At 53.4% G+C, this 25273-nt stretch overlaps 3 protein-coding genes across 6 annotated transcripts; all 3 read right to left on the bottom strand.

Annotated features, from left to right (window-relative positions):
- Positions 1-54: 54 nt before the first annotated feature.
- Mamstr (MEF2 activating motif and SAP domain containing transcriptional regulator) lies at positions 55-6447 on the bottom strand. Of its 2 annotated transcripts, XM_048443231.3 has the most exons (11): positions 6088-6429; positions 5740-5851; positions 5270-5348; positions 4321-4359; positions 3677-3816; positions 3011-3195; positions 2607-2694; positions 2228-2422; positions 1368-1574; positions 1223-1277; positions 55-1095 (listed from the first exon to the last, which is right to left on the bottom strand). In XM_048443231.3, exons 2-11 carry the CDS (start codon positions 5776-5778, stop codon positions 815-817), a joined length of 1308 nt encoding a protein of 435 aa, XP_048299188.3. In that variant the 5' UTR covers positions 5779-5851; positions 6088-6429; the 3' UTR covers positions 55-814. The 2 variants fall into 2 exon arrangements, with proteins under 2 accessions (XP_048299188.3, XP_048299197.3); XM_048443240.3 differs by lacking the exon at positions 1368-1574 and having other exon boundaries at positions 6088-6447.
- A 572-nt stretch (positions 6448-7019) lies between these two features.
- Positions 7020-19418, bottom strand: Rasip1 (Ras interacting protein 1). Of its 2 annotated transcripts, none has more exons than XM_085682741.2 (12): positions 19066-19418; positions 18765-18933; positions 17578-18239; positions 16129-16484; positions 12868-13521; positions 11311-11348; positions 10981-11132; positions 10770-10885; positions 9501-9744; positions 9202-9374; positions 8021-8168; positions 7020-7425 (listed from the first exon to the last, which is right to left on the bottom strand). In XM_085682741.2, the coding sequence occupies exons 1-12, from the start codon at positions 19331-19333 to the stop codon at positions 7226-7228; spliced, it is 3180 nt and encodes a 1059-aa protein (XP_085538867.1). In that variant the 5' UTR covers positions 19334-19418; the 3' UTR covers positions 7020-7225. The 2 variants fall into 2 exon arrangements, with proteins under 2 accessions (XP_085538867.1, XP_085538869.1); XM_085682743.2 differs by having other exon boundaries at positions 18765-18905; positions 19066-19281.
- On the bottom strand, positions 19409-24925 carry Izumo1 (izumo sperm-oocyte fusion 1). 2 transcript variants are annotated; one of them, XM_048443264.3, is made up of 10 exons: positions 24622-24925; positions 23649-23953; positions 23022-23096; positions 22232-22318; positions 21705-21725; positions 21308-21388; positions 21099-21199; positions 20664-20760; positions 20070-20274; positions 19409-19621 (listed from the first exon to the last, which is right to left on the bottom strand). In XM_048443264.3, the coding sequence occupies exons 2-10, from the start codon at positions 23881-23883 to the stop codon at positions 19432-19434; spliced, it is 1092 nt and encodes a 363-aa protein (XP_048299221.2). In that variant the 5' UTR covers positions 23884-23953; positions 24622-24925; the 3' UTR covers positions 19409-19431. The 2 variants fall into 2 exon arrangements, with proteins under 2 accessions (XP_048299221.2, XP_048299211.2); XM_048443254.3 differs by having other exon boundaries at positions 20607-20760; positions 24622-24906.
- Positions 24926-25273: the final 348 nt, after the last annotated feature.

Genomic DNA, 25273 nt, shown 5'->3' on the forward strand with positions numbered 1-25273 from the left:
CCAACTGTTGTTAGGTTAGGGGTTGTTAATAAGCCCAAACACAGTCTCACCAGCTTAAGCTCAAGGAGACCTGCAGTTTAATTCACCAGGCAGACATCCTCAGGGCATGAGGTGAACCTGAGGTCACATTCTAGCTCCTCTTTGGCCATTCCTTTCCCCACCTGGCCCCTGGAAGCCCTTCAACAAACCATGAGAGCTGGGTATGTTGGCTCACATCTCTAATTTCAGCAGTCAAAAGGTTGAAGCAGGAGGATTGTCACAAGTTAGAGGCCAGTCTGTACTACATAGTATGACTTCCTCTCAAAAACAAAACAAAAAAAAAAACAAACAAACAAAAAAGAAAGCTAGGTATAATCACAACACTCATAGGTTCAAGGTCACAGGGAGTTCACAGACACCTCCCACTAGGAGCTTCTGATTCTCTCACCTCTATCTAGAACTCAGGGGTCTGCCTTCCTTCTACTCCACTGCCCCATCCTTTCCTGAACCCAAACAGCACAAACTTTCAGATCCCCAGTTGACAGGCACATCTGGAGGAAGTGGCACACACACCCTGCAGGGCTCTGAAGGAGGCAGGAAGCTTGTTTGTACTGGGCAGTAGCAAAGGAATTCCCACCCTTAACTGCACAGACAGGGGTGGGGTGTGGGCTGGGGTGGGGTGTCACACAGAGGCCAGGTAGGCAGGTCCAGGCATTTGACAAATCAGCAGCAGTGGGCCAGGAGGGATATGGGTATCTTGAGTCTTGAGTGCTCTGTAGTTGGAGGGTCTTTGTGGGGGCAGATGACCTCTCCTGGGAAACCCCAGGGTCCTTCATCATGCATCTGGCAGCAGTTCCCAAAGACGAGAGCCACTGGGGTCAGATAAGTCCGCAGAGAAGATGCTGGGCCCTGGAGGCCCAGAGTCCAGCGGTGGGCCGCCACTCAAGGCCTCCAGCCAGTCCAAGGAATCTGTAAGTGCCTTTGGAGAAGGGGACAGGGAGCTTGTGGGGGATGGAAGTGAAGAAGAGAAAACGGAAGAGAAACCATCCGAGTCCGGGGAGGGAGACAGCACGTCAAACGAGCCAGGGAAGTCCAAGGGGATGGGAGGCAGCAGGTCTGCAAGAGGAGGATGAGTTTAGGCGGGCCGGCCCTGCTCACTGCACTGTTCCCAGACCATTCCTCCCTCGGGTCCAGGAATTCCCAAGTTCAGCTCCTCCCCTAAATGCGGGAGCTCTGCTCCTACCATCTGGTTCCACTTGGTCTTCCAGGATGTCATCGATGTCCCGGTTCGGAAGCAGCTGTGAATGAGCACACGCTCTGTGACCCTGGGTCCTGCTTAGGTACACAGCCCAGTCCCCGAGCACGCCCCGCCTCGCATCCCCTTCCACCTGCGCCCTATGGATCGCTTCCTGCAGTTCTTCCTCCAGAGTCAGGCTGGCTGGAGAAGATGTTGGAAAGGGAGTTGGAAGAGTAGGAGCCTGAACGGGCGCGGGAGCGGGAGCCTGAACGGGCGCGGGAGCGAGAGCTGGAGCTGCCCCCAGGGGATCCGCAGCTCCAGAAAACTGCAGCCTACTAGTCGTTGTACTTGTCTTTACCTAGAACCAGGAAAGGTGGGAGTTTCCTAAGTCCGGCACATCGGGCGTGGCTGTGCCCCCGGCCCTAACACAATCCTTCCTTAGTTTCACCCTAATACTTTGTATTTTTTTAATAGTTTTATGTGTGTGTGCTTGTATGTGTACAATCAGTGGGCAACTTTCAGAGCTGGTTCATGGCTCCCACCTTATGGGTCTCGGGAATAGAATTCAAGAAGTCAAGCTTGGCAGCAAACACTCCCTAAAGCAGCTTTCAGGCTCCGCTCCTATCCTTTCATTGGCTTCTCTCACTTAAACCACGCCCACCAGGTTCTAACAACATCCTCCGGGCAACCAGTGGTTGGCCACGCTCCCAAGCGTTAGCGGCTCACTTGTTAGGCTCCGTCCCCAGCCGCGAGGTGGTGGCACACACGCTCGGGGGGCAGAGGCAGGTGGATCTCTGTGAGTTCGAGGCCAGCCTGGTCTACAGAGTGAGTTCCAGGACAGCTAGGGCTAGCCAGAGAACCCTGTCTAGAAAAGCAAAAACCAACAAAAGACCCGCCCCCAAGAGTAAGTCACGCCTCCGTCCCAACATGTCATTGGCTGCTCTTTTCTAAGGTCTCGCCCTATTCCTCTTCTTCGTCTCTTGATTGGTGTGTACACAGTCCCGCCCTCACCGTGCCGGGCCTCCGGGTATGCCCCGGAGCCTTAGGCCTAAGTCGCGGCCAGGGAGTCGCAGCCTCTTTGTCCTCACGCCGGGGCTTCTGCCGTTCTCTGGGCGGAGCGCCACCGCGCATGCGCTCCAGGAGCATCGACTTGGTCCCGGAGACTGGGAGTCCCCGTAGGCGCAGCTGCTGCCGAAGCTCTGAGACCTAAGGGGCGGGGACAGGGAGAGGAGGTGTGGGCGAGCTCTGGGGGTACAATTACTAGGAAACTAAGAGGAGCCAGAATCCAGACCGACTGCCCTAGGGCACGGGCCATGGGTCTGTGAGGTTTGGGTCCAGCCCTGAAGAAGAGATGACACTGGGACCCTGGGACACTGCATACTAAACCCACCGTCAGCTCTTCCAATTTAAGGGTCTGAAGTTCCAGCTTGTGTGAAGGGGGTGAGGGCCTGGAGTTTCCTGGTGAGGAGGGCTTCATCCTAGCGACCGGCGTGAGAGGGTGAGGAAAAGTTAGGGCAGATGGAAAAAGGTATTTAGGGACCTTAAAACCTGGGGCTTCGGAGGACGCAGGAAAAAGGAATTCTGGGCCTCCTGTGGAGCAAACACAGGGCTGGGTTTGTGGGTGTGGGAGCTGTGTACCCGGGATGTCTCCAGCGCAGGACTGGGAGTATGCACAGCTGGGGCTCAGGGGGAGAGGGTTTCAGGACAGGCTCCTCTCCCTTGCCCTCTGGGTTTGAGGGAGGAGGATGGGGTCTGAGTTTCTGGGCCCCTGGAGAATAAAACTGAGAGTCCTACCGAGGGTGTGGCCTCTGTGAGTTTTTCTCCTCCCACAGTGATGGCCCTGGGGGACCCAGGGTTGACCCCTCTGCTTGGAGATCTTCCCTAGGCCCTTGTCTCCGTTCTGGAGGCATGTACAGATGATATGTCAAATTCCCCCTGACCTTGGGCTCCTTCCAGTGTTGGGAGTTCTTGGAAGATTCCTGAAAGAGCAAGTCAGGCCAGGCTTGGCGGTTTGGTGGCCCACCATCCCTGTCATCCCAGCATCAGGAAGGCCGGGGAAGGATGAAGAGTTCAAAGCCAGTCATGGCATATAGTGAGCTTGTCCCAAGAACAAAGAGAAATTCAGGGATGATGCTTCAGCTTGGTCCACCTTCTGGGCCCCTGAAACGTATAGTGTCAGCTTGGCCACGCCCCAAAGACAGTGGCATGCCTAGGAGAACCACGGCTAGACTGTTGTGGGCACTTGCCCTAGGAGAACCACGGCTAGACTATCGTGGGCACTTGCCCTAGGAGAACCACGGCTAGACTGTCATGGGCACTTGCCCTAGGAGAACCACGGCTAGACTGTCGTGGGCACTCGTCCTAGGAGAACTACGGCTAGACTATTGTGGGCATTTGCCCTAGGAGAACCACGGCTAGACTGTCTGTCGTGGGCACGCACCCTCGATTGTCCAAACTCACCTTCTTTGGAGACCTCCAAGAACAATATGCTGGTTCAGGGGACAAGACGCCAGGGCTGACAAGGAAAGAAGCGGGAGCAGGGGGCAAAGCCGGAGCCAGAGATGGGCCTGAGGCTGAGATCCATGGATCTGAATCAGAGGCTGAAAAGATAGTGGAGGACCCTGACTGGACCAGCAGACCGCAGGCTAGTTAGGATGGAGAGTGGTTACGGGAAAGGAGGGCCAGCCTAGAGCAAGAAGCCTAGCCCAAGTTGTCCAGCTGGGTTCCTGGACTCCCTCCCGAGGACCCAGATCTTCACATTTTTGAGAAAGGAAGAAAGTTTTGTCCTCAGCAGGAGGTCTGTTTGCTTTGGATCACAGCGATCTAGTAGTGTGTTCCTGGGGCAGAACCAGGTGATACCTGCACCCCGTGATTCCAGGGAAACGGACAAGCCAAAAAACTATATTCAGATGATTGAGTGTGGGAGAGGCTGGAAAGATTAGGGCATCTGGGGTGGGAAAACTAGGGAGAGCTCAATGGGTGGGGTGGCCCAGCTGACTACAGAGTTTCCTGAAAGTGACAGGCTGGGATTTCACTGTTTGGGGGCAGGCATGGTCCTTGGGTACTGAGGCCACCATCCCTTCCCTTTGGGGGCCCCCACTTACTACAGTCTTGATTCCGTCTGTGGATCCGAAGCTGCAGGACTGTGTGGAAGGAAGTGAGAGGTGGGACAAGGAAGGCAGGAAGGGAGTGTCCAGAGCCTGGCTTGGCTGATGGGTGGGAGCTACAGTTGTTGGCGGGACACACGTGCCCAGCCCCTTCACACTCCCAGGGCGGGTGGGCGGGCAGCCTGTTCCCTCTCCCTTCCCAGGGCCTCTTGCTTGCTCCTGCCAGCAAAGCATCTTGGGTCAGAGCCACTCCTGAGGCTGTAAGCCAGCCAGCCTGCAACCAGGAGGTAGCCATGCTCCTGGCTCCACCTGCCACTTCAGGAGTCTGTGCCCACCCTGGTACTGTCGCCATCTTGCCAGGCTGACCCATCAACACCTCACTTCCTTTCATCCATGCACCCCTTTCTGTGTTGCCCTGGCACTCCACACAGCCGGCACTCTGCAAACCTACCCCTGAAGCTCAAATCTCCCTTTGCACAGATGCTGCTTTCATGATTTTCCACCCTGGCTTCCTCTTCGCTGGCATGCATCCACATGAATGCTACTCACTCAAGCCTTGACCCTCTGTTTTGGAGCAAAGATTACCCAGTGCACATGTCTGCCCCTTTCTGAGTGCTCAGAGCTGTTTGATTTGGCCACAGATCATGACTAATAACACTTTCAAGGTTTGATACTCTTGGTCCCCAGCCATTCATCCACGCCACTCGGGTCCCCCTGGGCTCTTCCGCTTTGCCTATAGGTCAATTTAAGTCCTTTGCAGCACCGCAGCCTTGGGTGTCCCCGCCTGCGGCTTAGCGGGCCATGTGCTTGCCCACTTTACTCCATAACATGCATAACCTTGTGAGCTCCATGGGTCCCTCTGGCCACCCAAGGGGAGTGTCGCTGGGACCCTGGGCCCTGGATCCAGGACCCCTCCCCACATGCTCTTAGACAAGCAACCTCTCACCAGAGCGGAACTTGGAACGGATGATTTGGGAGCGCTGGGAGGAGGCTGCCAGGGTCATTGCCAAAGCTGGGGTGGAAACCTGGACAGAGAGGAAGGCAGGGCCGCCGGACAGCGGGGTCAGAGTGGATGACAGAAGATTGCCGTTCAGGGGAAATTTGGGAGACAATAACTGATTGGAGACAGAAGTGAGTACTGGGCAAACTTCTGGACGGGGTAGGGTCTTACATACCCAGGTCTAGGGGAGGACAATGGGCCCTGAACCCCTGGGTCTGAGAAAGGAGGGCTGGGACCCAGACCCATGGTGTGAGAGACCAGAGCTAGGGTTTGGACCCCTAGGACTGAGGGTGGAGGGCTGAGGCCGGAGTTCTGGGTTTGAGGGAGGGAGTTCTTGCTCATGGACTACTGTGTCTGAAGAGGGGGCCTGGAGTCCTGAGTCTGAAGCGAGAGGGCTGGGGTCTCAGCTCCTGGACCTTGGTGGTGGAGGAAGGATGAGTCATGGACTCCTGCATCCTAAGGACAGCATTGGGATCTGGACCTCGGGGTCTTTGAAAGGGCAGGAAGCAGTCGTCGGGACTCTGAATCCTGAAGGAAAAGGAGGTTAAGGACTAGAATCCAAGATTCTGGGTCACCAGGGAATCAGAGAGGCTGACGGGTGTCTGGGCAATGCAGGGGTTCCTGCAACAGACACCTAAAACAGAATGGTTTCAATGTCATGCACCAGGCTCTGTGGAAAAGGCATTCGGACCAGAAAGGGGAACCAAAACGGTGAATGAAGGGTAATAAGGAGGGTCCCTGTCTCCACCCCAGGGGCTTCTCACCAGGTGGGCTCCGCTCAGCTACTCAGCTGTGCCTTGAAGCGGGTGGAGTCTCCCGGACTGGCCTGGAGACCTCAGGCTCCGCCCACCAGCCTAGGGCCGCCCTCGACTCCCCTTCTGGGGCAAGTGAGAGCGTGGGGAGCCGGCCTTGGGTCAGAAACCCTGTCAGGACCCGGAGAAGGGGCGGGCACACACGCGGGGAGGATCAGGGCGGGTTCACATTCGAGGGTCCCCCTACTGTCTCCTCCCCCGCGTCCTGGGCTGTTGGGTTGGGTGGGGCAGCCACAGGCGACAGACAGGAGCAGGTGCAGGGAGAGGGACCCGGGTGAGCTACAGCAGCAGGTGGTCGCGTTCGGACCCTGCCGGCAGGTGCCACCTGTTGGGTTTTTTTTCCTGACGCAGCAGTAGGAGTCAAATTCAGAGGAGGGGAAAGTTCAAACATGAGGCCCAGACCCCTGGTTCTAAGGAAGGAAAGGACAGGAGTCAGAGAGAAGGACTGGGACTTAGGTCCCTGGGTAAGAAGGAGGACGACTGAGGTCTGCATTCTTGCATCTTATGGAAGAGGACTAGGACCCAAGGGTCTCTGAGGGTAAAAAGGTGCTGGGTGTGGGAATTCAGCAGTGTGCACAGTAGGTAGACAGTATCGGAAGGACTAGGGGAGGGAGAAGGCTGGAGTTGGATTGTGGGTAGGAGGGAGATGGCCTGTTCCGCCGGCGGTACACAGGGTCTGGTACTCGGCAGAGCACGGTCTGGGCTGCGTTCCGAGTTGTGTGGCAGGGTTCAGTGCTCCAGGGTCACATTTCGTGCTAGAGGGCAAGCTGAGGCCATTGCTAGAAATATCTCCCCAAACTCGGCCAACACCCAACGTTCCAAGCACAGGCCCTGGCATCTTAAAAATCGTCCTCTCTAAGGTCCCCAAGTCTTGACAAGCAAGGTCAATACCACAGATACTTTTATTACTTCTTGGCATTCACATCCCAAGCCCACCTTCCCACAGTCCCATCGTCTACCAAGCAGACAACTCAACCTCCCAGCGGTCTACGCGGAGAAAACTACAACTCCCAGAATGGTCTGCGCCCAGGCGAGCTCCCAAAAGAACCCATGCAGTTTCAAGCTTCGCGCGTTCCTTTGTCATTGGCTTTCAAGGCGACGCAGCCACCGGAGGTCCGTGGCGGTGATTGGCTGGCAGCTCCTGCTGCTCAAGGTCCCAGAGGAGGCGACGGAGCCTGCGTAGTTCTCGGTGCAATGAGTCATCTGTCACCAGGCCCGTGAGGCGCAGGCGCGAGCTGCCCAGGGGCAGGATGAGAGGAGGGTGCGAGGAAAAACTTTCAAAGATATCCCCTGTGAGGGCGAGGAAGACCGAGTTAGAGATTCAGCATGGATGTGAGGTGGCCTAGCTCCTGAAGGAAAAAAACAAAACAAAACAAAACAAAAAAAACTTGCAAATTCCAGCATCAAATGTGGTTCTCAGGGTCACAAAGCATGATGGGAATTGTAGTTAAGACTAGGAAAATAAAAAAGGACTATTACCAGGCTGTGTAGTTGGGGCCCTGGAACCTTGAGGATGGGCAGGGAAATCTTGGAAGATTTCTTAGGGCAGAGGAGCCCAATTGCTATGTAAGCAGGGTTGGGGTTAGGTCTGTGGAGGGAAGGGGCTAGGGATTTAAGTCTAAGTAAAAAATAATTAAATGCTTGAACTCTTAATGTACTGGGAATGGATCCTAGGGTAGTAAAGCCCCGCTGCTGTGTTATAAGCCCAGGCCCTAGTCTTTAAATCTTGGCGAGAAGGTTTCTGGATAGAACAATTCTAGGTTCTGGGAAAGGAAAGGGGCTGGATTCGCATCCAGAATCCTGGGTGAGAAAAAGGCTGGGGGCATGGACTCCAGGCCCCAAGGGAAGAAGACATCTCAAAGTTCGTTAGCCTATTTCTGCACACCTGTGTCCACAGCATCTCGCTCAGCAGGTGGCGGGTCCCAGGCTGGAGGTGGTCCACGGCCAGGACCCAACTGGTAGTGGCTAAGGAGATGGTGGAGTTGAGCAGGAGTCAGGGTGGGGTAGTCAGTCCGTAGGCTGCTCCAGGAAGCCTAGGGGAAGGCCAGGTTAGAAGTGTGTGGTCCCAGTTGGGCCCGGAAGATCAGGCCTGACATCTCAGCTTCTTAGGCCGAGGCAAGAGGAGTCAAAGTACAAGGCCAGTTTGGGCAACATAGTGAATCTATCTCTAATTTAAAAAGGAAAAGAGGTCTGGAGATGTAGGTTGATGGTAGAGTGTTTGCGGAGCACATGCAATGCCCTGGGCCCAACCCCCAATACTGTAATAAGATATAAATAAGTGAAATTAAGGGCCTGGGCTGAAGGCTCAGTAGTTAAAAACACTGACTGCTCTTGTGGAGGACCCAGGTTCAATTCCCAGCACCCACATGGTCTATAACTCCAGTTCCAGAGGATCTGTCTTCCTCTTCTGACATTCCAGGACATAGCACACATATACACATGTAGGCAAACACTCATATACATAAAGATAAATCTTAAAAAAAAAAGTGAAGGTCCAGTGTGGCTGTGAACACCTTTAATCCCAGAACTCAGAGGACAGAGGCAGGGGGATCTCTGTGATCCCCAGGCCAGCCTGGTCTACAGAGTAAATTCCAGGTCAACCAGAGCTACATAATAAGATCTTTAAAAACAAACAAACAAAAAACCCCAAAGATTTTGTGATCTATCTGGTTAGTTCTCATCTAAGAAAGTTGATCTAAAACCGTCAGTTGATAGATGGATGCCCTTACTTTGAATGGGGTGTTTGTTACCGCTGTTACCACAGATTCTGCAATGCAGCTCATACTCAGGGAACACTTAACCATCATCTTCCTCGGGCTCAAACCAGATTTGAATCACCACGTCCAAGAGAAGGACCATGGGGAACCATTCCTAGCAAACTCCACTAGCCCTCAGACATTTTCATCCAGCCATTCTTGATTCTGACTTCTATAGCCACCAGCAGTCCATCACAATGTCTAACCTAGGGCTGGCAACGACTTGGGGTCCCTGAGAGGCTGAACAGAGAGGATGGCTGAGCTGCGCTGAAGAGTCAAAGGTCAGTTAGATAGAGCCATTAAGAGTCACCTTGAGCAGGGAGGTGCGGGGCACACATAGCAGGTTCACAGCAATGGAGAGTTTCCGGAAGAACTCGGTGGCAATGTCACCCAGCCCAGCCCCCTGCAGCCAATCCAAAACAAGATCCAAGTTGGTTCTAATTTGGACGGCTCGAGACCATTGATAGAAAGGTCGGCCTTGACCTGGGTAGGAAGGAATGAGAGGCAATGAATGGACCTACTTCACAGACAAAGTCTGACTGGAAACCAAGCTGTCAAAAGCTGAAGCTACCCAAAGCTATGCCTGGCTGCTCCCAGCCCAGCCCTCACCTCGTTCCATCAGCGAGTTGAGGAGGGATGCATTGGAGAAAAAGAATAAGTAGCCAAAAGTCTGGGACACGAGGTCGGGGTGCAGCTCACACTGGCTGGTCAGTTCTAGAGCAGCCTGGAACACTCCCAGGGTAGGCCTGAGTCCGGGCGGCATGGCCTCCAGCTCCGCACCAGGCCCTGGTAGCTCTGCCCCAGCGGTGAAAGGGTTACTGTCCAGGAGAGCTGGCAGTGTTGAATAAAGAGTCTGGGGAGACACAAAGGCAAAGAACTTCAGGGTGACAGTCAATGAAGACAATGGGAATGCCACCAAGGGCTTCTGGGAGTTGTAGTCCATTCTCCTTTCACCAGTCCCATGGAACTCCATAATCAAATCCCTACTTCATAGATGGGTTTCTAGTAGGCATAGGTCTCCTGGAACAATCTGTCCTGAGAAATGTTTTCAGGAAGTAGCTTAGATATTTTACGAGCATCTCTCATGCATTATGGGGTTTGTAGTTCTCACAAAGATAGCTCAGGCAGGATAGAACACTAAACAAAAAATGACCTTTTTCAGTCAAAGAAACATTTGATCAGAATTTCCAAAAGAAATTAAAAGAATGGAGAGCCCAGAAGTAGGAGTTGGGTGGCAGCTGGCCAGTGGAAAATATGATCACACCAAGGACAGGAAATGAGGTCCATGACAAAGAAGACCTAAGAGTATACTTGGCAGAACATACAGGAAGTAAGCCTCAGAGGTAAGGGTTTCACAATCAAGACCACTGCAACCTACGGATTGGACATTTTGGGAGATTCTCTCTTATTTTACAAAATGAACCAGGTATATCATGGTCAAAACCCTGATTAGTCCGATTAGCAATATTAAGGTCAAAGGTAGTAGAGGAGAAATCAAGCCCCACAAGAATACTTCCATAGACAAAAAAAAAAAGGCCTATGCTCAGAATGGGGACATGAAGCCAGAGAGGTAGGAAATGATGTCAGCCAACATGCACGCACGTACACATGCCTTAACAGTAAACTTCAAAAGTGTAAGCTTGAAAAGTAAGTAGTGATTGATAGAGGAGATGAACTACTCAGCTGAACAAGACAGGAGGCTAGCTAGCAAGGACAGGAAATGAACCAGAAAGGAAGTGATGTCAGCCCAAACAGGAAGTAGTGTGTGATCAGAGCAAAGTGCTAGGGTGAGATGGAGTGACTCCAAGGAGAGAGGGGAGTGTGGTGCCAGAGCAGCACAATGTGAGTTTAACTGAGAGAGTATTTCAACAGGCCCACCTTGGTGAGGTAGTAGACGGACTGCTGGAAGGTACACATGATGACCTCATCCAGGAGGGCCAAGGCCTCGTCACACAGTTCCAAGTCATTGCAGAGCTGAGGGTCTGAGGACAGGCCTGGGGACGAGAGAGGAATAGATGCTGGCTGCTGCAGCCTACGTCTCCAGGCTCAGGGGATGACAGGCGGTCGGAGTGGGTGTGCCTGCGCTCACCCTCCTGGTCAGCCTCTTTCTCCATCTCCAGAACCTTCTCCTGAACGAAGCTCAGCAGCTCTGTGGTGTTGGCCATCCACAGTATGAGCGGCCGCAGCTCCACAGACACAGCCTCGGGAGTCAGAGGCTCCTCGGGAACGCCCTCTGGGTGGCTGAGGAAAGAGCAGGGATCCCTGTGACTTGCTCAACCCTTAACAGAAAGACCAAACTCCAAAGCTTGAGTTTCCCGACTCGCAGGCGTCACAGAACTTGTACTAAGGCAGCATGGAGAGCCGAGCTGAGCCCCAACCCCGTGAGCCTCCAGGCCTGGGGGCCCCAGCTTTCTCTTACTTCTCTGGCTGGCGGTCTCCAATTTCTTTAATTTTTTCCTGTAGAACAGTAAGATAAGAAGCAATGTAAGGGGCTGGATTGTGGAGATCGGGACTGTACAATTGGCTTGCCCTAAAAGCACCTTTCTTGAGCGTGTGCCTGCCGGGCAGCTTTGCCAGTGTTTGCATATGTGTGCACGTGGAGTCTGTGTGGAGGCCTGAACTCGTTCATGCCGTCTGTCAGTCTTCCTTCCTCACTCTGCACTGCACTGAAGCAGGGGCTCTCTCTGAATCTGGAACCTAATAATTCCAGCTAGTTCACCCAGCCAGCTTGCTCCAGGGATCCCGTCTCTGCCTTCTGGCTATTGGGATTAAAGGGGTCACCATGTCTGCTCAGTTTTTACATGGGGTCTGGGATCTGAGCTCTGGACCTGAGCCATCTTCCCAGTTTCACACACATAAAGGTTTTTTTGTTTTGTTTTGTTTTGTTTTTCCAAAGACAGGGTCTCTTCATGTAGCACTGACTGACCTCCAATTTAGCACAATCCTCCTGCCTTTGCCTCCCCCGAGGGCTGGAATTACAAGGATGTGCCACCACATGTAGCTTCAGGCCTTTTAACTTTTATTTCAAGACAGTGACTCACTAGGATGCCCAGACACTGGTCTTAAACGCTCTCTTTAACTCAGGTAAGCCTTGAATTTGCAATCCTCCTGCCTCAGTCTCCTTTGCAGATAGAATGGACAGGTCTGTGTCACCGGGCATGGTTCTCCTATTCTAAGTCTAGAGTCACTGGTAACCTGTTCACTTCATTTCCCTTCTGTTCAAACAGAGCTTCTTCTAACCTCCGAGAAAATCTCTGACCCTCTAGACCCTCATGTAATGAGGCCTTCCCTGCATTCTGGACTATTCCTTCCGGTTACTTCTAGGGAAGTAACCCACTAATGGATCTACCTAGTTTGTTGTCACTGTTCCAAACTCCAGGCCCAAAGGGTTGACCAATGCAGTTCCCACACTTCCCATCCAATGGCATCTCCCCTACATTCCAGAATGCTGTCCTCCATGATTCCACAGCTCCACAGTGAGACTAAGACAGAAAGATCTCAAGTTCAAGGTCAGCCTGGGCAACTTAGTGAAACCTTTTCTCAAAATAAAAACTAAAAAGAGGGCTAGGGGTGTGGCTCAGCACTAGGGCACCTGCCCAGAATCCATCACTGAGGGACCTGGGAGATGTCCCAGCCACAGAGCACCTGCCTGGCATGCTATAGGATTGGTGCTTCATCCCCAGCACTACTAGATGAATCTGAAATCAAAGGTAGTTACTTCTCGAACCACAGTGGATGAACCCACGGTTTCCACTATCAGTGCCATTAGCTCAACCCATCTCAAAGCATCATGGGAAAAATGGTTTCTTCTTGCTCAAGGCTTGCAGAGTGCTAGCTGGTTGAAGTAGGAGGGATACTATGGAAAACTTATGGAGGAAAGCAAGAATATGTCTGAAATGACCTGTGGAGCAGGTGGGTGGCTGTTGATGGTCAGAAAGTGGGAAACAAAGATTTGTGGGACAAGGGGCCTGCTCACCCAAACTGCCTCTTTGATGAGCCGGGCCAGGCGACCCAGCAGGCGAGGCAGATGACCCAGCTCCAGCTCCCTCGCCGAATGCTGTACACACAGAGCCAGCAGAGTGGCAGGCCCGAGTGGGGGCAGGTCCCCTGCGCCCGAAGCTGCAGCACGCACGATCTCGCCCAGCAGCGCCTCTTCCTCTCGTGGTCTGAACCGAAGCACCGGCTCACGGCCATCCAGGTAGGCAGCCAGCGCCTCTCCGCGCTCCTGCAGGCCACGGCCACACAGGCGACAGGAAAAGGCCCAGCCCGGTCCGGGTGGCGCGGCCCCGGGGCGCGCGGGCAGCCAAGGTGGCCGAGCGGGCCCTGAGCCCCCGGACCGGGGGTCCTTGTACATAAACAGGAAATGCTCTCCCAGGCCCAATAGGTCTCCGGGGTGCAGCTCGGCCTCGCGCAGCAGAAGACAGCCGTTGTGCGTCACCGGGGCGCCCCGGGATGGGCGCACCATGGCAGGGGGCTCCGGGCCTGAGCGCACAGTGCAGTGTCGCGGCAGGATATCTGGGGCATTGAGGAAGGTGTCCACATATGGAGCTGGGGACCCGCCGCGGGACGATGAGGGCCCACCTCGGCCAAACACGTGCTGCTCTCGGGTCATCACATACACCACGAAGTCCTAGAGGAAGGCAGAAAGTCCTGCTGTGAAGATGGGTGTGTCCAAACAGCATCCTTACCCACACTAGCTAGGCTCTCTCACTCCGCCGCACCTCCTCTAAGTGATGAAAACCTCAAGGGAGGTTTCCTGGATTTTCAAAGGACTCTTTTGAGCATCTCTGACCCATGAATAACCTCTTCCGAAGACACTTTGTGGCTTCATCTTTTTTGCGGGGGGAGTGTTTTTGGGGGGCAGAGGCAGCGCCACAGCATTCTTGTAGAGGTTAAAGGATAACTTGTGAATCTGTGTTCTTCCACCGTGTGGGTTCCAGGAAGATAACTCGGGTCTTTAGTTGGTGCTTTTACCTTTAGAGCTTTCTCTATCCTTGGCTCCACTCTAAAAACTACCCTTCAGGGCGCCGGTGGCGCATGCTTTTGATCCCAGCACTCGGGAGACAGAGGCAGATGGATCTCTGCGAGATCGAGGCCAGCCTGGTCTACAAGAGCTAGTTCCAGGTCAGATTCCAAAGCTACAGAGAAACTCTGTCTCGAAAAAAACAAAAACAAAACAAACAAACAAAATTACCCTTCAACGGGCTGGGGTGGCACATGCCTTTAATCCCAGCACTCAGAAGGCAGAGGCAGGCGAATCTCTGTGAGTTTGAGGCCAGCCTAGTCTACAAGAGCTAGTTCCAGGACAGCCAGGGCTGTTGTTACACAGAGAAACTCTGTCTCCAAAAAAAACAAAACAAAAATCCCAGATAGATAGATAGATAGATAGATAGATAGATAGATAGATAGATAGATAGATAGAAATGACCCTTCACAGGCTGGAGAGACAGCTCACCGGTTAAGAGCTCTGGCTGCTCTTCCAAAGGACCTAGGTTCAACTCCCTGCACCCACATGGCAGCTCACATCTGTCTGTAACCCCAGTTCCAGGGGCTCTGACCATGAAATAATTCTACGGGCTCAAAGAAAAGGTTTCCAAACAGACCCTTCTCCAGTAAATTGTCTTCTCAGCTCTTCTGAATGGCCTGTGTTGTTCCTACAGTGGAGTCTTCGTTCCATCCAGCCACATGAACTCAGGGGCTTCTACAGCCATCCGACCCCGTTCCTAAAGTGGTCTGTCCCATCACCCTCAAAGAACTGGCTTTCCAGGGAGCTCGGCATCTCTCCTCCCAGAGTCCCACTTGCCAACTCTTCTCTAACAGCTTCTCTTGGACTTGTCCCTAGCAAGTGGTAGATGTCTCTGTAGAAACACCCCATGACCAAGAGGATGCCACTACCTCTAGCCAAGGAAGGTGCACTTCTGAGAAGATCTCTCTCCACTGGGCTTTCATTTACTCCCATCCGGTGACGGACTCACGCCCAAGCAAACACATGTCTACCATGGACTCATCCGCGGCCCCTTTCTCAGGATGGAGTTCAAAGGTTCTCCCTGTCCACTAACGGAAGCTCTCAATAGACCCCTCCCAATGTAGGTATCTCCAGAGGCCTCCACAGAGATGGTGGGAGATGCTCCAAAGAGGGCTCCCTTCTTACAGTGTGTTTTAATTCATCCACCGAATGGAAAGATAAACTGCAGAAGACCCTGGTCTAAAGTGGACCCTCATCTCCATCTTTAAAAATGGATGTACCATTTGACCTTCTGAAAATAAATCTACTGCTCATGCTCTAGTGCCTGGCACTCAAATGTGTAAGGCACAGAAACATGGCCTGATCTGGGCGGTGGTGGTGCACGCCTTTAATCCCAGCACTCAGGAGGCAGAGGCAGGCAGATCTCTGGGAGTTAGAGGCCAGCCTGTTCTACAGAATGAGTTCCAGGACAGTTAGGGCTGTTACACAGAGAAATCCTGTCTTGAAAAACAAAACAAAACAAATATAAATAAAAGAAAGGAAGGAAGGAAGGAAAGGAATGAAGGAAGGAGAGAGAGAGAGAGAGAGAGAGAGAGAGAGAGAGAGAGACTAACAACCATAGCCTGGATGGTATAGGTGTCATACCAACCACTCAGGGGGCTGAAGCAGGGAGAGTCATGAATTCCAGCCCAGCCTGGACAACTGATGAGCTCCTGTCTTTAAGTGAAAGGCTGCAAGAATGGTTCAGCAGTACGCCACCTGCCTAGAACCTACCAGGGAAGGCTTGGGGACTAGCAGGTGCAAGGTTCAATCCTCAATACTGCAAAAATAAAACTGCACACAGGTTTCAGTGTCTCCATCAACAAGGGGTCGAATGGGGTTCCATGTGAACCGTTATGAATCTATTAGCCTATTTCTCCCATCACGAAAACTGCCTTATTCCGACTAAGACCCTAGGTAGAAAAGATTTCCCTGACGCAGGACACACTTTCCTTCAAGAAGCGGATGTTTGTGAGGGATGTCCTTCTGACAATAGACTGGCCTTTGACCAAGACCGTGTTTTCTTTCACTTCTGAATGAAGGGAAACATTCGCTCTACCCTTTGAACAGGATCTTTGTGTCTGACCTCCACCTCAGCTCCTACCATGCTATTTCTTACTTGGAAACCTTGGGGGGAGGGGTCTGTCATTAGACCAATGTATTCTCGGTAGTGTGGTTTTGTTGGCTCGCCATGTCTGGTGTGGCTCCACGAGCAGGGGAGCTAGTGCTGACCTGAGCATCCTGGTAGCCCTGGAGCAGAAGGAAGTAGGGACGGTTGCTGGGTGCCTGGATGAGGCACTGAGTCAACTGATCCAAGTCTCCAGGGTCTGTTGGTACCATCTGGGTGTCGGCTGCCCCTGGGGCCATGCTAAGTGCCTGCTGCCTGCGTTCCTGCTGCCGTCGCCGCCGCCCCTGCAGACTCAGCTCAGACACACTGCGACGCAGGGACAAATTTTCAGATCGCTCCTTGCCCCCGGACCCAGTGGGGGTCCCGGATCCTGACCCTGGACCGGGACTGGCGAGAGCTGCCCCACCAGATGCAGCCCGAGAACGATTCTTCTGTGTTCTCCACGATGGGGCGTTTGTGCCTACAGGGAAATGGGAAACACAGGCTATTCCCTGGCTCTGGAACTCAGTTTTGCCTGACTCCAAGCTGGAGTTGTCAGCTTGGAAATTCATCCTTTTAACAAGCATTTAGGGAGCAACTACTGTGTGACAGGGACTGGTCTAGGCACCAACAGTGAACACGGTCCTCATGAAGCTGGGAACAACCACCTTCCTAACAACCTGTCCTAGGAGTTCTTAGGCCCCAGCACACAGTAGGCTCCCTATGGAAGGAGCTTAATGAATAGACATGTTTTCCACTAAGTTTGTCAGAGCTGAGAAATTGGAAACTTTGCTTGTGCATGGACACCAAAGACCAAAGATGTGTAGCTCACAATGCGTGCTCAGTAAAAGTTTTTTGTTTTTTTGTTTTGTTTGGTTTGGTTGCTGGAGAAGGAATGGCAATAATTTTCATTCTTTTGAGTAGTTACTGTTCTCTTTATTTCTCTAATCTTTATTAATCAAATGCCAAGCCCTTTATAGGCATTATTACATTGAATCTTCACCTAGAACTTCACCTAGAACTTGAGATTAGAAATTAAAGAATGGATGGGCTAGGCATGGTGGTGTATCTATATAATTACATCACTTGGGGCTGGAAGACCAAGCGTTCAAAGACATCCTGGGCTACATGGCAAAACCCTACCTTGGTAAAAATAAAATAAACTATGCTTCTGTATTTCCAAAAGGGAAAATGAGAAATTATATTTCCTATAGTGAATGCCCTTGACCACACCACTGCCCTTACAGACTCTGCCTGTAAGTCCGGCCCCAGAATAGCACCACCCTTCCTCCCAGGACTTCCCATTCCAGCCCGGCTAGTCCAGTCTCCCCCCAACAACCCGCCTCCCGCACCTCCCGGAGGGACCCTTCAGCGAGCCCTGCTTTTTATTCTACAGGCACGCCTCCTTCCTGTTAAGCCACGCCCCCACACATGCCCAGGGCCAAGTCTGTCATTCTACTGGCCCTGCCTCTCCTCATGCCCCTCCTCCAGCTCATGCCCCTCCCCTCTAAATTGCCCCGCCCCGATACCTCCGGGGCCCCGCCCCACGCGTCCGTCCTTGTCCCCCCGCTAACCGTCTGCATCCGCAGCCCCGAAGGCCTCCTGCTCCAGCCGCCGCGCCTCCTCGCGGCCGCGCAACTCGAAGCGCCGCGCCCAGCCCGGCCGCGCGCGCCACAGGTCCTGCACCAGCAGGGGGCGCTCGGCGTCGGCCAGCACGCGCAGGTGCTCCGCGCGCCACTCGCCGCTGCCCACGCCGGCCGCGGGCCGGCCCAGCGCGTCGCAGAGCGCGTAGGCGTCCACGCAGCCGCCGTCGCCCGCTCCGCGGCCGCCCGCCAGCCCGTAGCGCTCCAGCGCCTCGGCCACCAGCTCGCGCGCCGTGGAACGCTCCGTGGCCAGTACACTCTTGTAGTTGGCACCCGACGCCAGCCCCGCAGCGAAGATCTTGAGCACGCCCGGGGGTACCGCGGCGCGCGTGGGCAGCGGCGGCTCCGGGGCTACACCCGCCGCCAGTTCAGGCAGCTTCTTCTCGCTGGCCCAGCGCTGCGCACCCCCGGGCGTTCCAGGGCCCCCGGCACCGCCTGCCCCCGAGCCCCGGAACAGCTGCGAGATGCGCTTGGCGCGGCTGCCGGAGGCGCCCCCCGCCGCCTTCACCGCGCCCACGCGCCGCAGCTCCACGTGCGGCGGCGGCGGCGGCAGGGGCTCGCTGCTGCGGCTCCCCGTGTCGGAGGACGAGGACCTGAGGAGGAAGAAGTGGGCAGGGAGAACACAGAAGAACGAGACAGAGGACAGACAGACAGCCAGAGCCAGCCCAGAGCAAGTGACCCCGAGAGAGGGGCCGAAGACACAGAGAAACCGAGAAACGGGGAGAGACAGAAACTCAGAGACAAAGACCCAAAGAGACAGGGACACAAACAGGAGTTGGGGGCGGGGGCCAAAACCAAGATGGTGGGGTGGGAAGAATGGAGGTAAGAGAGATGAGTAATTAGTTAATAAAGATATAATCCATGGTAGGAAATTCCAAGGCAAACAGAGAGGGGAGGAAGGGAAGTGAATCGAATCCCTGTGCCCATCCGGCCTGACCCTATGTCCTGGCCCAGCTCTGCCCTCCCTGCTCCTAGATGTCAGTGTATTCCACTGCCACCCCCCAGTTTGCTTGTCTATTTAGGACAGGAACCATTTGCCCACCTTTGTAGGGTCCCTGGCATAGCTCAGTGATGAACAGAGACAGAGAGCAGGCATGCCACAGAGGTTGGCGACTTACTTGACAGAGGCAGCGCTGGGCCAGCGCCGCCCCAGTTTGGCCAGCTGCTTCCTTGGGGAATTAATCCACAGGCCCACTGGGAGATGGAGTTTCCCAAAGCGGGGGCTTCCGCCCTCCTTTCGTTCACCAGATAGCATGGCCCTAAAGGAAGAGGGTAAGGCCCCAACTCCTAAAGCCACAGCCATGGGAGAATGGGGAGGAACGGAAGAGAGAATGAGTTCTGGCCCCTGGATCCCAAGGAGGTAGAGGGGTAGAACAACAAACTCCTAGGTCCCTGGATGGGTCACTGCTGGGCTCTTACCCTGCGTCGGGTCCTGTAGCACCCGGAGGCCCTGGTGCCGTTGGCCTCCGTTAAGTCCCAATCCCTCTGAAAAGTGTTTCCTCTGCCCCAGCTCCCAGCACTGGGTGGGGGACAGGAAAAGGCAAGAGGAAACCGGGCAGGAAGAGCGGGGAGGGGGCGTCCTGTGAGGAGACCAGGCCTGGGGGAGGAGATGGGGCAGGGCTGGCCCTGGCCTATGCCTTGATTCTGGACCCACCATTCTTGAGCTCCCTACAGAGGGAAGACTCATGTTCCAACTAATCCCTGCTCAGACAGGGGCCCATCCAGACCAGAAGTCAGGACCAATCCCCAAGAGTAAGTCAGATACTGAGACAACTGGTCAAATCTTTATTGGCTTTCTGATTCCGCCTTTTCCTCTGTTTCCTCAACGATACTCTCAACCTCAGGCTGCGATTCTATCTGTAGGGCGGACTCCAGCTGGAAAGAGGTCGGCTCCAACTCGGATGACGTCGGTAAGGACTTGATGTCCAAACTTGAGGCCTTTGATTTCGCTCTAGCTTTCCTAAAGTACAATACCCTGGGAGAGCACATGGGTTGAGTAGAGTCACTATTCCCTGGACCCCCACAAACCTAACCTAGCGCTTTCTTTATACAAGCCTTGTCCTAAGAGAACCCCAAAGGAAGGTGCCCAGTAGCTTCCTGTCCTTGACCAGCTCTGATTGTAGGAAGTCCCGCCTTCCACCCAAGCCCTGCCCTGCTCCAAATCGCTCTCCTCCCTAAGGCCCTGTCTGTTCACTTAAATCTCATCCATCCAAGCCCCTGTCCACACCCTGCCATTCAATCTTCTCTTCTTAGCCAAGATTACACACCTCTGTCCGAATCCTGCGTTTCACTCGTACCCAGGCCCCCAACTCCTCTAAGCTATGCCCCCCTCCCAAAGCCCCTTTTGTCCGAGCCTCCCCCCTTCCTACAAGTTCGCTGCATTTAAGGCCCACCCTCTCCCAGTTTCCCAGTGGACAGCTCACGAGGCAATGATGCTGGCCACCAGAACTACGAAGCCAAGGGTCAACAGTATTAAGAGACCGCGTTTCAGATTTCCCTCTGGTTTCAGGTGATGGGCGATCGTAATTATGGGCTCCGGGTTCTCTGCAGTCACCTGGCCAGGGGCCTCCACCTCCTGGTTTATGACGTTTGTTGCCGGTTTTTCCTCAAATGTCCTTTCAGGCAATACTGACAGAGGAGAGTCAAAGGGCAGTCCTGGCAGCAGCTGGTAAAGGCAAGCCTGCCCCATAACCCTAGTCCTCTTTGGAGGCTGGGTGCACCCCAGTAAATCCAATTAAGGCCTAAGGAAACCCCTCAGGCAGAAAGGAAGTCACATCTCCATTACCAGAAAGCACACCTTCTAAGGGAAGCCTCACCCCTTAGGGCAGACCCTGGATATAAGCAAAGCCTCACACCCCAAAAGGAAGCCATGCCCATAAGAAATTAGGTCCTATTGGTGAGGTCACACCTCCAGATATTCTCCCATCTTGATTGCCACTTTGCCAACACCCCACACTGACCTATGACACGGAAATGGATAATAGTGGCAGGACCCGCATTGATGGTTCCCAGCTCACAGCGGTAGTAGCCGGCATCATCTGGGCCCACCATCGACTTGGTCAGATAGGGATCCTTCCCCTTGGACAGCAAGGTCTCAGAACTGTTTCCCCAAACCTAGACCCAAGTTCAAGGGGTCACAGAGGCCTGGGGGACTGGGGGATTGGGGGAGTAGAGGGGTGAGAAGGTCACGGGGCCTTGGTGCAGGGGAGGCTGGAATCAGGACTACTGATTTCCCTAATCCTGACAGGAGGCATCATAGACTCCCCCCCCCCCAGCGTCTGTGGTGGCGTGGCTAGGACAGGAAAGTCCCTGGTTAGGGTTAGGGCATGGGATCTCTCTGGGGATCAGTAGAGGACACCTCAAACAGGCTATGAGGGTCAGGTTCAGGGCAGGGGACTGGGGCTCACACAAATCTTAACAGGTCAAGGATCACAGGAGCTGGATGTTCCCACCTTGTAAAAACTGTAATCCGTAAGTCCCTCAGAAGCATGATGCCAATTGAGCTGGCAGTCCAGGACCATGTCTTCAAAGCGATGCACCTCTATCCGGCGCTCTATGCAAAAAGAGGGGGCTGCAGCTACTTCTGGGGGAGTACTGCTGCGGCTTCCGCTTTGCTAGTCCCCCATCCCTCTCACACCCTGGAGCTGGGTGATGAGCTCACCCCCACAGTCCGTGGATTTCCGGCAAGTGTGGACCTGCTTCTCGCACTTGTTACACCAGACCAGAGTCTGCAACATCGTGCCTGAGGGCGAAGGTTAAAGTTGTACTCTCCCACTACGAGGTGGGGCTAAAAGGAGAATTTGGCAAGGTCAAGGGCTGGGGCAGCTGCAGGCAACAAGGGTCTAGGTTGATAAGGCCACCTAACGCCGCCCCCACCAAGAAGCTCAGGAAAGAGAGCAACTAGAATACCACCCACTACCTAAGAAATCCAAGCTGGAGAGCAAATCCTGGAGGTCCAGGGGTAGCTCAAATGGAGGAGAGTCACAATCCCCCATCCTGGGGGCGGGGAGGGAGGGGCTCAGCAGGCAAGAGAAACTGAGGGCGCAGATTGGACTCACCGCATTGGTTGGGACAATAAACTGCCTCCGAAGGGGGAAGGGAGGGAGGGAAAGAGAGAAACAAGCAGGTTTGTTGTAGTTTTCAGAACGGAGTCTCACACACCCCAGGGAGGTCTCAAACGTCATTTTATCTCTTTCCTTCACCCGTCAAGTCCTGGGAGTACAGGCTCTTTCAATCTCAGCACAGAGCCCAACGCTGCCTCAAATATGGCTATCCACCTGCCTCAGCCTCCCTAGTGCTGGGATTTCAGGCTTTGCTACCAAGCTTCGGAGGATCATATTTCTTTCTAAATTAATGGAAGTGGATGCTGAGCAGTGGTCTGAGTTTTAGGAGCAGGTTTTCTCTCTAGTTTTGGAGTTTGTCCTAGAACTCACAGAGACGCGCCTGCCTCTGCCTTCCTTCCAAGTGCTGGGATTAAAGGCGTGTGCTACCACCGTCAGGCTGGGGGGAGGGCTCTTGAGGCCATGGATGGAGGGGAGGGTTAAGGAAGCTGACGGCTGGGGCCCTGGACTTTTGTCTTCCTCACCTTCCTTTTGGAAACGCGTAGCAAGGGTGGCGAAGATGTCCTTTTGCAGACGGAGCATCCAGAATAATTCCTTTACAAAGAGCTCTCCTAGGAGGAAGCAGAGCCAGGAAAGGTGCTCCCCAAACTCAGGTGTGAGGTGCAGTAACGCATTCCACAGGCTACAATACTACAAGTGGCCTGACTGGCTGCGTAGACAAGGGTGACCTTGAACACCTGACCTTCCGTCTCCACCTTCAAGCTCGCACCAGGGTACCCAGCTTCCCACCTCTCATTGATCTCTCCTCTCTGAGTCTCACCGCAAAGTGGCCTGGAACTTGCTGTGTAGACCAGGCTGGCCTCAAACTCAGAGATCTGACTGACTCTGCCTCCCCAGCGCTAGGATTAAAGGTGTACGCCAGCACCACCTCTCTTTCTTTTACTTGACAGAATTTCACTATGTTGCCGAAGGAACTCTGGGCTTAAACAATCCTCCTGCTTCAAGCTCCTGAGTAGCTTTGAGTCCAGGGATGCCCACCTGTTTTGGCATTCCACACTCTACCCTTCAGGGAAGGGCTATAAGACAAAGCACCAAGCACAGGGCTGGACCACTGGGTTAATCCTCACAGCCACTGAGAAAAGGAGATGACTATGATCTCCACATTAGGGCTAAGGAAGCTGCTCAGTCCCAGGCTCAAGGCCACATGGCTAAGAAATGGCAGAGCCAGAATGGCACTCAAGAAGAGGTTTAAGCTTTAAGCATCACCAGCCACAGTTTCTCAGAGGTTCTGCCCTCATCTTCTAGTACATTTACCTTTTACATCACTGTCTGTGATACGCTTCAGATCCTTCAGAAAACTCCAGGATGCCTGTTCCAGTGTGTCCTCATCTGTGTGGAGGGCAGATATAGAACCCCAGAGACCAGCTTTTCTGTCACATTGGCTTGTCACCACATAGAAACTACAATACCCATGAGGCCATTGGGCAAAGAGAGGTCTGGTTAAAGAGGTAACAACTCGTTGCCTACTGGGAGTTGTAGTTTTATCACACAAACTTGCCAGACCCAATATTTTGAGCTATGGAAAGGAAAGGGACTCCATGATTCTGTACCCCAAGACTTTAACATTCTTTTCTTTCTTTCTTTCTTTCTTTCTCTCTGACTCTCTCTGTCTCTCTCTCTCTGTCTCTCTCTCTGTCTCTCTCTCTCTCTCTCCCTCTCTCTCTTCTTTTTTGAGACAGGGTCTCACTATGTAGCTCTGGCTGTCCTGGAACTTACGAAGTAGACCAGGATGGCTTGAACTCAGACAGAGCCTGCCTCTGCCTCCCAAGTGCTGGGATAAAGGCGTGACCATTCTTAAACTCAGGGGAACGCCTATGTCAGGACTTCTGGCCCTTGCTCCCCCAGGACCCCAAGATCTGCATCCTGGCCTGCCCGCCTTACCCACGGCCCCCACATAGGTAGCCTGATTCAAAGGCAGGTCCTTGAAGTCCTTCACTGCCTGCTCTACCCTCTTCATTACATTTTCGTGATGCTCGGGTGCCAGGTGGCTAGGCAGGTAACTCTGTTCCAAAGTCTTTAGCGCAGCCACTACAAACGGGTCACACATGATGCAGGGCCTTGCCGGACACAGGCAGTCGGCCAGAGTCGCCAGCAAAAGTGTAAAACGCGGCCCCATGGAGGCCAGGGCACACAGCTCGCCAGCACCGCCAGAGGATCCTCTCACCCCAAAACGAGGGTGGGGGACGCTAAACAGAAGCCAAAATACAGTAGTCTTAGAGGATTTCAACGCTCAACGCAATAGTCTGTGGGAAATTCCCAAGTAAAACGGAGATATCATTAATCAAAAATACCCAAAGTGTGTGTACTCGGACCCCCGCCCAGGAGACCTCAGAATTTAGGGTCCTCGTTGTGTTGCATTCCTGAAAACTATTAAACCAGATCCCAAATTCAGGACCATCCCCAACCTCACCCCATTCAAACCTCAAACTCATGGATTCATTCCCAACTCTCCCAAACGCATATAATTCACAATTTTGAACTTGAGAATGGATCAACATCCAGGCGCTCAAGCACTGAAAACCCCGTGACACCGCAAACTAGACATTCAATAGTCAAAAACAGATAAACCATCAGAAGCCGGGTTTTCGGCACCTGGAAGGCAGAGGCAGGTAAAGACCACCATGGCCTATTTGAGACTGTCTCCAAATTAATATATATAATAAATAACCAACCTGGAAACTACCAAATTAGGTCTTTAGAATAAAAAATATTCTAAATCCTTGAACCTAAAGGTCCTACAGAAACGTCAGCATTCCTCCAAAGCCATCCCCCAGTTTGTGGGGGACCTGCTGAATCTCCCTCATGACTGAGATCCCTTACTTTCAGGACACACCCTTCTCAGACCCCTCAGTACCTTAAACAACACTCTTTTAACAGCGACTTTCCAACTTCGTGCCCTCAAGCGCTACAGCTTCGTCCAGATACTTTCTCACGACTAAGATTAAGGTTTTTCTTGGAAGACTGGGGAAAAGAATTTAAGGTTTCTCTACTGGCTCCGAGAGTTACTGGTCGCCACCCGTTCACAAAACACTCGGGCCACATCCCACGTGAGGGACCCTAATTCCCTTAGAAATATTTCTTAGGACTCTTTGGCCCCGCCCAGAAGCCTAAATCTTAAGTTTGATTGGACTGCAACAAAGCAGGCCCCACCCGTCCCTCCATGACGTCACAGGCTGGCAGCCCTTTCGTAGAACTTTCCCAGCACCTACGGAATGGAAGTCGCTAACCGGTTCTGATCTCCTTTCTGGTCTTCATGGCCCCTAAGTTTCCGGCAGAAAGAAACTAGAAATCTTGGCATCCAGAGAAGATGCGTGAAATGGCTAGTCTTCTAAACTGGGACTACAACTCCCAGAAGGCCCTGGAGAGTCTCTCTTTCCCTATACAGCGTGGGAAACGTAGTGATACTCTTCTCGCCTCAAACACTGATGAGGCGAGGTCTGGATCCAAACATAGTGACCCGCACGTGTAGTCGTAGCACTTGGAATACTGAAGCAGGAAGTTTGCCA

This window comes from Myodes glareolus, chromosome 24 (assembly GCF_982192425.1).
Source record: "Myodes glareolus chromosome 24, mMyoGla1.1, whole genome shotgun sequence".
NCBI classification, from domain to species: Eukaryota; Metazoa; Chordata; class Mammalia; order Rodentia; family Cricetidae; genus Myodes; species Myodes glareolus.